Source organism: Theropithecus gelada, chromosome 14 (assembly GCF_003255815.1).
Source record: "Theropithecus gelada isolate Dixy chromosome 14, Tgel_1.0, whole genome shotgun sequence".
Lineage (NCBI taxonomy): Eukaryota > Metazoa > Chordata > Mammalia > Primates > Cercopithecidae > Theropithecus > Theropithecus gelada.
In genome coordinates this window covers 46,475,996-46,487,827 of record NC_037682.1, presented here as the reverse complement: position 1 = coordinate 46,487,827, position 11,832 = coordinate 46,475,996, and the positions used below count along the sequence as shown (strand labels likewise).

The window sequence follows — 11,832 nt, the reverse complement described above, 5'->3', positions numbered from 1 at the left end:
AAGCTAGCAGAAGACAAGAAATAACTAACATCAGAGCAAAACTGAAAGAGATAGAGACACCAAAAACCCTTCAAAAAATCAGTGAATCTAGGAGCTAGCCATAGCCATAATGTTTTTTTGAAAACATTAACAAGATAGACCACTAGCTAGACTAGGAAAGAAGAAAAGAGAGAAGAATCAAATAGACACAATAAAATGATAGAGGGGATATCACCACTGATTCCACAGAAATACAAACCACCATCACAGAATACTATAAACACCTCAAAGCAAATAAACTAGAAAATCTAGAAGAAATGGATAAATTCTTGGACACATACACCCTCCCAAGACTAAACCAGGAAGAAGTTGAATCCCTGAATAGACCAATAACAAGTTCTGAAATGGAGGCACTAATTAATAGCACACCAATGAAAAAAAGCCCAAGACCAGAGAGATGGACAGACAAATTCTACCAGAGGTACAAAAGGAGCTGGTACTGTTTCTTCTGAAACTATTCCAAACAATAGAAAAAGAGGGACTCCTCCCTAACTCGTTTTATGAGGTCAGCCTCATCCTGATACCAAAACCTGGCAGAGACACAATAAAAAAAGAAAATTTCAGGCCAATGTCCTTGAGGAACATCAGTGCAAAAATCCTCAATAAAATAGTGGCAAACTGAATCCAGGCAGCACATCAAAAACTTATCCATCATGGCCAAGTTGGCTTCATCCCTGTGATGCAAGACTGGTTCAACATACACAAATCAACAAGTGTAATCCATCACATAAACAGAACCAATAACAAACACCACGTGATTATCTCAACAGATGCAGAAAAGGCCTTTGATAAAATTCAACATCCCTTCATGTTAAAAACTCTCAATCAACTAGGTATTGATGGAACATATCTCAAAATAATAAGAAGTATTTATGACAAACACATAGCCAATGTGATACTGAATGGGCAAAAACTGGAAACACTTCCTTTAAAAACCAGAAACGACAAAAATGCCCTGTCTCACCACTCATATTCAACATAGCATTGGAAGTTCTGGCCAGGGAAATCAGGCAAGAGAAACAAATGAAGGTTATTCAAATAGGAAGAGAGGAAGTCAAATTGTCTCTGTTTGCAGATGACATGATTGTATATTTAGAAAACCCCATAGTCTCAGCCACAAAACCTTAAGCTGATAAGCAACTTCAGCAAAGTCTCAGGATACAAAGTCAATGTGTAATAATTACAAGCATTTCTATACACCAATAATAGACAACCAGAGAGCCAAGTCATGGGTAAACTCCCACTCACAATTGCTACAAAGAGAATAAAAGGCCTAGGAATACAATGTACAAGGGATGTGAAAGATCTCTTCAAGGAGAACCAAAAACTACTGCTAAAGGAAATGAGAACACAAACAAATGGAAAAAAATTCCATTCTCATGAATATGAAGAATCAGTATTGTGAAAATGGTCATACTACCCAAAGTAATTTATAGTTTTAGTACTATTCCCATCAAGCTACCATTGATTTTCTATGCAGAATTAGAAAAAAACTACTTTAAATTTCATTTAAAACCAAAAAAGAGCCTGTATAGTCAAGACAATTCTAAGCAAAAGGAACAAAGCTGGAGGCATCACACTACCTGACTTCAAACTATATCACAAGTCTACAGTAACCAAAACAGCATGGTACTGTTACCAAAACAGATATAGAGACCAGTGGAACAGAACAGAGACCTCAGAAATAACACCACCCATCTACAACCATCTGATCTTCGACAAACCTGACAAAAATAAGCAATGGTGAAAGGATTCCATATTTAATAAGTGGTGCTGGGATAACTTGCTAGCTATATGCAGAAAACAGAAACTGTACCCCTTCCTTACACCATATACATAACTGAAGATGGATTAAACACTTAAATGTAAAGGCCAAAACCATAAAAACCCTAGAAGAAAATCTAGGCAATACTATTCAGGACATAGGCATGGGCAACGACTTCATGATGAAAACACCAAGAGCAATTGCAACAAAAGCCAAAATTGACAAATGGGATCTAATTAACCTAAAGAGCTTCTGCACAGCAAAAGAAACTATCATTGGAGTGAACAGGCAACCTACAGAATGGTAGAAAATTTTTCCAATCTCACCATCTGACAAAGGTCTAATATCCAGAATTTACAAGGAAGTTAGACAAATTTAAAAGAGGAAAACAACCCCATCAAAAAGTGGGTGAAGGATGTGAACAGACACTTCTCAAAAAAAGACATTTATGCAGGCAACAAATGTATGAAAACAAGCTCATCATCACTGATCATTAGAGAAATGCAAATCAAAACCACAATGAGACACCATCTCATGTCAGTCAGAATGGTAATTTAAGTTAGGAAACAACAGATGCTGCAGAGGCTGTGGAGAGAAATAGGGATGCTTTCACACTGTTGGTAGGTGTGTAAATTAGTTCAACCATTGTGGAAGACAGTGAGGAGATTTCTCAAGGATGTAGAACCAGAAATACCCTTTGACCCAGCAATCCCATTACTGGATATATAGCCAAAGGATTATAAATCATTCTAGTATAAAGACACATGCACATGTATGTTTACTGCAGCACTATTTTTACAATAGCAAAGACTTGAAATCAACCCAAATGCCCATCAATGATACACTGGGTAAAGAAAATGTGGCACATACACACATATACACTATGGAATACTATGAAGTCATAAGAAAGAATGAGTTCATGTCCTTAGCAGGGACATGGACGAAGCTGGAGGCCATCATTCTCAGCAAACTAACACAGGAATAGAAAACCAAACAACGCATGTTCTCAATCATAATTGGGAGTTGAAAAATGAGAACTGTTGAACACAGGGAGGGGAACATTATACACAGGGGCCTGTCGGGCGGCGGGCAGGAAGGGGAGGGAGAGTATTACGATAAATACCTAATGCACGTGGGGCTTAAAACCTAGATGATGGGTTGATAGGTGCAGCAAACCACCATGGCAGATGTATACCTATGTTAGAAACCTGTGGATTATGCACATGTATCCCAGAACTTAAAGTAAAATAAAAAAGTCTGTACACATATGTGTGTAGCTGCTTTATTTATAAATGCCACGTTAGAAAAAACAGCAATGTCTTTCCACTTGTGAATAGTGAAACAAAGCATAGTAAATCCATACAATGGAACACTACTCAGTAGTATAAAAAAGTCAGCAATAAGCTATTGATACCTGCAAAAAGTTGGGTGGATCCTGAGGACATTATGCTATATGAAAAAAGCAAAAGCCAAAAGATTAGATACTATATGATTCCATTTATGTAACATTTTTGAAATGATGAAATTACAGAGATGAAGAATAGATCAGTTATTAGAGGAATTTGGGAAGAAGCATACTGTGGGTGTGACAGTAGGAGGAGCCCAAGGGAAATCTTTGTGGTGAAGAAACTCTTTTATATTCAATGTGATTGTGGTTATGAATCTACACCTGTGACAAAATGTTATGGAATGAAACATAGAGGAATATCTCACTCCAAAAACGAGTGCATGCAAATACTGCTAAAATTTAGTAAGCTGGTGCTATAGATATTTAGTGAAATTTGGTAAGTGTAGATAATTAGATGGTATCAATGTCAATTTCCTGCTTTTGACAATACATTTATTTAACATGTAAGTATTGCTGTAGATTGGGTGATGGGCATACAGGAACTCTTTGTACTGTTTTCGTAACTTCTTCATAGTCCGCAATTAATTCTGAATGAAAACTTAAAAACAAAGTCCTGTTCATCGTATGGACTTATCTCCATGCATATTGAAGTCACCAAGAATGAGGACATGGGGTATGCTGGAAGGAAGTTTGTAAACCAGGCACATAGGCTAGAAGATAATGTAGTAAGCATTAACAGACACCTTCCACAAAATTAAGCACATACTAAATTTTTAATCATATTTGTTTCCAATAACTCTTAAAATGAATACATATACTTTTACAGACACAACTTAAGGCTGAATCATGCATCTCTACTCTCAGCAATAATTGTACATGTCTTTGATAAGAAGGCAAGGGTGCCTGCACACCTAGAATGGGAATAACAACTTTCTTCAACTTCAGAACATCTGAAGTTCATATGTATTATTCTGTCACTTGTGTACCAGGATGTTAAAACAGGATTATTAAACTAAATGTCAAGTCACTATAGATATTACATTACAAAGAGATGCTAGGTGACACACAATTTGAATAGAACTTTCTGGGCCTCCATATCAAGGCTATGCAGAGTTTAGGTTTGAATTTTTATGTGACAATTACAATGTTGAATTTCCAGAGAAGGGGCTGCGTTCCATTGCTTCTCTCTTCTCCCTTAAACCCCCACTTTTTCTTGTTTTTTTTTTTTTTTTTGTTTGTTTGTTTTGTTTGTTTTTTGTTTTTTAATCAATGCCTTCTGACCTTGGAGGGCTAGACATATCACTGTGGGGAGGGTAAGGAGAGCAGGGCATTGACTTCGTGATTTGTCCTGTTGGGCTGACCTGCCAGGCCCTCTCTGGACTTTACATTATTATAGAGCTCACCCCTATGAATATCACAAAACTAACACCAACCCCTATCACTTCAAGGCCACAAAAGTTAATGCTCATTATTCAGAGCACTCCAGTCTTGTGATTCTATTTAAGATGGATCTTGCCACCATGACCAAATACACGGGGTGACATGAGGAATAAAACTCATGTATGAATTATTCACCATTCCCCAAAAACCTCTATGCTTTTATTAACAGTGTCACTGTAAATTATCTCTTATCCCATTTCCATCTGTCCAGATTCTATTTACCTCTCCTTGCCCAGTACAAAAATTTAGGTGACTGGCAAAATTTACTAGGGTATAATTATAATAAGAGTGCTGGGTCAATTGTAGTCATCAGTTAAAATTCTACCTATTACACGAAGCCTTCCATGATCTGCTCACTTCTACATACACACTTAGGAATAAAATCTGCTCTGTCTCTGCTCTCCTTCCTTGTGTTTGCATCCTGCAAGGTTTCAGAACAATTGGACCAATATGATGGGCATGAGCATTGAGATTTCTTTTTCCATACTCTGCGGTCACAGCTAGATAAGAGCAAACAAATGCCATCTATATCTATAGTGAGCATTAGTACATTGACAATAATGGTGCCCAACTGATTCCACACCATCATACAGAACAGGCATCAGAGCAGTCTCTTCGGATTCTAGGTCACTGCCGCATAGGTGAGAAGAACACACGCTTACTGTGATTATAGTCACTGTGTAGAGAGGTAAATTGCTCAGGTGGTCTGGATCACAACACTAGTTATCTTCAGTCTGTGGTTATGGTCAAGTCACTTTACCCACATGTTCTTAAAAGAGATACCTGAACACAAATGGCACAGTTTCAGACTAGGGCAATCCCATAACCTCACTATCTGCTTGGCTTGCCTGGAATAAGCATGTGACCCATGTCGGCCATGAAGTCAGCTTGAGAATCCCAAATCCCTGAAATCAGGTGAGTGTTCTTCCCATTCTAGCACTTGTGCATCCTGCTTCCCTACCTATCCTGGGATTTCCAGATACTGAATTGGGTTTTCCTGGAGGCAAGGGCTTCTTCTGCTGGAACACAGGGTAATGGTAGTAGGTAGTTCTGCAATGCCTGTGGCCTAAGCAACTGCAAGGTCTCTTGAATATCTTTTCAGGAATTGTACGTTGGTGTGATGGACTATCGACTGAGGGCTGTTGTAAGATTCAGCCTATTCGTTCTGTGATGTCATTAATTACAAACTGTTACGGAGATTGTTGTCTTGCATGGGCAGCCACCTGGTGAATATTCTCTAATTTATTAAAATCATGTTGTCCTGCTTCAGCTGGGTGCTTGGGTGTGACACTCATCTTCAGGATGGCAGCAAGATAGGTTGGAATTTTTAGATATCCTCTCCTGTGAGAACCCTTGAGCCACAAATACAATGCTTGGATAGCATGTGTCACATTGGGAGGCTGTCTTTCCTGCACTAGTGTCCTTCCTTCACATGTTGTGTGCTCTATGAATGTGGGTGTGTTTACTTTGACTCCCAAGCATCTGGCATGCAAGCCAGAGAGTAGAAGATGCTCAGTATGTATTTAAACAATAAATAGTAGAATAAGTGGGAGATATTGCTATGAAAAGCCCAGTCATAATATATTCAGGAATAGAAGTGGATAGGTTAATTAGAAATGTCTGTTAATCAGTATTTATAAAAAATGATACATTTGTAACATGAATATTTCATTTTTACCTATAATTTGTTCAGTATAATAGAAATAGACTAAAGAACATTCCTTTGTGTAGGTTTCAGCAAATAGAATTCTACTCTGTCTTGCTGAAAGCATATCTATCAATCATTCTCTGTGATTTGCAGTTTGGATTAGTTTAAGTGTAGACTTTAGCATCAGATGCATAGCATTCTGTCTAAAAATGTTGTTCAATATTTTTCATTTTTGTTTAATCTTATAGAGTTGGAAGACTCACAGCTACTAAACAATAATTTTGGAACCTGCTTTTATTGTCCATTTAAGCATTCACATTAGTTTTATGGAAACCACAATTCTTCTTTCATACTCTTGTTTCATTAACTTGTGCTGTATTTTGATAAATTAGGAAATTATATTGACAAACCTAATTGGCAAAAGCAGGACAAGAAACAGATCCAACTGATTCTTGTGAAGCTGATGACTCAGTGTCTTTGAGCCCAGGTGTACTAGAGCATCAGTGAATTGCCCTGAAGACTCAGCATTTGCTCGGAATCAATCAATGCATTTTCTTCATGAAGGTGAAAGGATTGGTTATAGACATAGATGTATTAGTGAGAGGCTTATTTGAAAGGTGTTTGCTTTCATGTAGAATTAGCACAGTGCCTGATGAATTACGATTCAATGTTTGTTGAATTCATGCCTAAAATATAGTCATGAATGGCAGCTCCCAAAAGGTGCCATGAGAGATTTTCATATCATTTCTTACTTTCTGGAGAACACTCCTGGATGTCCTGCATGCTCTTCCTTGATATGTACCTGAGAGGGAATGATATCATTGACTTTGGAAAGAAGGCAGCTCATGAGCAGACTCCCACATCCCCTCCATTCTTCTTCCCAGAGTCGGTAAGCAGACCTTCAACGAAAGGGAACAGCTGTTCTCAGAACGACCAACTGCAGAGGACACTCTGTTAAGTGGAAGGTGCCTATAGGAGTTCCAGTGAGACTTGGTGACTGAGCCAGCCTCTGCAAGATGCTGGACAACCCTGTGATTTTCAGGTGTGAGCTGCTTGAGAAAAATATTTACCAAGCATCTTCTAAATTCCACACCTAATCTGTTGCACTAGAAATTCAAAGACATGCTCTCTGCTCTTAAAGAACTGAGGGTGCAGTAGAAGAGAAAGAGGTGAGGACAAATAATTCAATACACTGTTATAAGTGCTGTAGTAGAGCAATGTGTGAGGTCAGGTGACTTCAGAATAGGCTTCAGCGATAAAATTTAAGCCTTCCCGAAGGTGAAGTTTTCTTCCATCGAAAGAAAAGAAATGTCACTGACAGCAAGATAAGCAGTTTCCCAGGTGAGGACCAATACTGTTTGATTTAATTGCCAGGTGAAAATTCTCTACAGAATTCCTCATGATAGACAACATCTTTAGCCAACACTGTACAATTGATATCACAGACTCCCTGATTGGACTCTCCCAATAACCCTCGGTCTGAACTAAAGACATCAAATCAAAGCTCTTGGCATGGAGCATTGGCTGCAAACACTGGCTTCCTGCTTCCTCCGACCTGTAGAAAACCCTTGCCTACAGCCATGTCCTACTACAGCATTTGAAAATTGAGGGTGGACAGAAAGGATTCAGCATCAGCAGAGTGCTGGGCCTGGAAGGCCAATGGATCTGGACTCAGGGGACCTGAATTCAACATTGTGAACAGTGTGATAAGATCCACCAATAAATTTTGTTGGACCAATTGAAAACTATATACCTCTTTATTGCTTTCCTAGCTACTTTTTACAGTCTCCTGCATACTCAAATTGCACTTGTCAGCTCCCCTCAGTGAGGGTTAATTGCTGTGATGTCACATTTTCTCTTGATAATCTCTTCTGTCTGCTTATCTGTGGAAGGGATAACCACTGGTGGAGAACAGTCCTGAATTTTGTACTGATCCCATTTCTATAATTAACTGTTTTTAATTGTGGTAAAATTTACATAACATACATTTTATAACTTTAACCATTTTAAGTGTACAATCAGTGTCAGTAAGTATATTCACAATAAGTTGTAACTGTTACCACTGTCCCTTTTAAGAACTTTTCATTATTCCACACAGAAATCCTGTGTTCATTTAATAATGGCTACATATTCTCTCCGTCATCCAGCACCAGGATTCTCCTAATTTAATTTCTGGGTTCACGAATTTCCTAGTTTGGATACCTGGTAGAATTTGAACTTACAATATTGTTCTTTGGTATCTGGCTTATTTTCCTTAGCACAATGTTTCCAGGTTCATCTATGTCAAGCATGTATCAGAATTCTGTACCAACTGTAAGTTATTATCAAGATACCACAATTGACATTAGCATGGAAAGGTCAGATGTTATCAGTCTTGCCGCTCATGTTAATGGCCATTTAACTAACTGAAAGTTACGGCCAGAACAATTTGTACAAAACCTGGAAGTATGAAGAATTCTTCTACAACTGAAACAGTCTGTAAGCAAATAATAAATGGTTTTCAAGACAATTTCCACTTTGAAACCAATATTGAGGTTTCCAAAGGCCAAAATGGAGCTGGGGCATATTTATGGGCTCCTCACTGGTCCATTAGTCCAGGAAGAGCCAAATAAGCACTTACCAGTTCTCAGGGGGAAGTGGCCATGATTGTGTTTACTAGAAACCAAGGCCAACGTGTCACCATGCTGTGGACAAATGACAGGAGAGGACTTTTCGTAAAACCAATTGGTGAGAGTGTTTTTATGAAGAGAGAATATCTCTAAGGACATTATTTTGCTCTGTATCTAAGAATTCAATGGAATGTAGAGATAGCAGAACTCACTTATTCAGAGTCAAGCTTCCAACTGCAGTAATGCCTCCAGTCACCGAAGGGAACATGGTTTTCAGGGGAACACAGTCTGAGAGATTAAGAAGGCATCTTCCTTTTTGATACTATCAGGTAGGAAACAAGCATAAGGAGTGTTTTAGGGTTTTGGACAGGAACTCCTTTTATTACAATGAAAAGTGCAGAAAAAGTGTTCAGAAGGAAAGACTCAGTGTAAGATAACAGGGAAAATATGTTGGTAGTATCAAGGAGAATCTAAACATTGTACTGTCAGACTAATGCTTTCCATGGGTGAAAACTGCAACTGTCAGGTTAGATAAACATCTATTCGAAGACCGTGAGGAACCACTGAGACATTTCTGAGGCAGAAGGCTAAGAAAAACGCATATAATTGTCAAGGGTGGCAGGGCAGTGTTGGTCTCAAAGTCTCGTCTGACTGACAGGGCAGAGGCTCTTCCTCACTGCTCCGATCTGCTTCCCGACAGCTCCAGGGTTTCCTCAGGCAGCCGCCCTCCACCTTCATCCACCTCAGGCGTGTCCTGCAGAGCCCTCTGGAGAACCAGCCTCAGGTTCTGCCTATTTTGACGCTGCCTAAAGGAGCCCACGAAGAAGTAAATGATGGGGTTGGCACTGCTGTTAAGAGCGGCCAGGAACATAGAAACTAGATGAACATGACAATATAAGACTTTCCGATCCACGTGGATCCATAAAAATAGGAAAAACTGAACGCCGAAGGGCAGGCCACAGAGGAGGAAGACCAGCACTGTGAGCAGGATGGTCACGTACAGCCTGGTCAGCGGCATCTTCCGGGATCCACAGAGAATCCTGACAACTAGGACCAGGCTGGACACACAGAGAACCACACATAAAAAAATCAGCCATGCGACTGTGATGAAATCCAAACAGGATCCGCACCACTAAACAGGAGGCCACAGAACATCCACTCCAGGATGCTCCGCAGCAGGGACACGACCCAGAGCAGGACACACAGGACCACTGACAGGTGTGTGGGGCGGCGGCAGCGGTACCACACGGGCCACAGAATGGACAGGCAGCGCTCAGTGCTCATGGCGCTCAGAAAGCTCAGGCCTGCAAAGTAGGAAAACATCATCACAGGATAGAGTATTTTAGAGATGGTTTGGGGCACACTGATGAAGCTTAACAGGGAATATATAAAGCGGCCACTGAGGAAGAGGAAGTCGGCCATGGACAAGTTGAGGATGTAGATGGAGAAGGCGTTCTTGTGCATGCGGAAGCCCAGGAGCCAGAGCACAACCGCGTTTCCTGTCAGTCCGACAAGGGAAATGATGCACGTCAGCCCCATGAAGCTCAAGGTCTGCTTGTAGCAAGGAGTCGCCTCAGTTCGGTTGATTGGTGTCAGTTTTGTGTCCAAGGCTGGGATGGTTGGATCCATGCTCAGAAACCCTAGTTTGGTGACCCTGGAAACAGAAACCAGATGTGATCATCAGCTGTATGATCTCTGATTCTCCCCACCACCCTGCCATGTGGGATTTACTTCCTTATTTAAAGAGGAGAGATCAGAGACTTGCAGAGAGCAAGTCACCTATCAAAAGGTGGGGGTCCTCAAATCCAGTTTGAAATACAGTTCTTGTTGACTCTGAAGCCTGACCTCTCTCTACTGCCACACAAGTTCTGTACTGATGTGGGAATAACATTAGGATCAAAACACTCCCACTCAAGTGGCCAGGGCTGTGGACCCGATAATTACTCTATCCTGGGCCTGACATTTTCTCTCAGGTGGAGGAATTCAGACATGCAAAGAGGTGGTTGTGACACCCTCATGACTAGGACTGATCATCTATGGACAGGAAAGAAGACCATGCATTATGAATCAGAGGAAAATGTGACCTTCGCTAGAATAAGTGTGAAAATGGCTGGGCCTGGTGGGTGAGAAATAACTCAGTGTGTCAGTCATTGCAGACAGGACCACATTTTACGTTTTATAGTCCTAGAGCCTATTTCCCTGAGCAGCACACTGTGCTCTTCATAAATATTCATTCAATGAATGAATGCATGCATGAGGAGCCTAATGGTAATGGTAGATTTTGGTGAAATGGAAAATAAAAATGAAAGCACAATGTAAGTTATTAGAACCCACATATTTAATTAGATATAGAAAATTTCATTCATCAGAATTCTATTTGTGGACAGTTCTATCTGTGTTAAAAAGAATTATTGATGTGTGCCCCAAACCTGAAATTGACCACTGATGTGCCTTTGAAATGGGGACCCAATGTGGCTTTACTGAACACCTAGAAGCATTTTTGTACACAATGTTTGGGCAGGGTGTGGGTCTGAGCTGAATTGCTCAGCAATGGAGCAGAGGAAAGACTACGTGAGGGTGAAGTCTGAGTGCCACTGAAGCAGGTAATTGAAGTGTGGGAATATGTATGGGAGACTACTAAGTGTTCTGCTGAGTATACACAATGTAAACCTATTTCATTCTCTCCTTCAGAAGATCTTTGGTTCATTTCTTTGTTGATGCAAACATTTGTATGTGAGGAGTCCATGAGGAGAAACAGGAGATATATAGGGCTTGGAGTATAAAGAGAGATATTCATGCAGATATCAACTGGAGAATGAGGACTAGGTCTAATCTGGGAGAATAAGAGCAGCTGACGGAGAGTTTATTAGGTATTGTCTGTTTTAATTATCTGAAGAGCCTAGGAGGTAAGAATGAGCATTATTCCCATATGGAAGATCATGCATTGGAGCACAAAAAGAGTGAATTATTTGTTCTGGGACTT

General features: G+C 40.0%; 1 protein-coding gene across 1 annotated transcript; it reads right to left on the bottom strand.

Annotated features, from left to right (window-relative positions):
- Positions 1 to 9,522: 9,522 nt before the first annotated feature.
- LOC112606664 (mas-related G-protein coupled receptor member X1-like) lies at positions 9,523 to 10,478 on the bottom strand. The gene is given in 2 exon segments (XM_025357398.1): positions 9,523 to 9,962; positions 9,965 to 10,478. Coding segments are annotated over 2 exon segments (954 nt in total).
- Between the last annotated feature and the right edge of the window lie 1,354 nt (positions 10,479 to 11,832).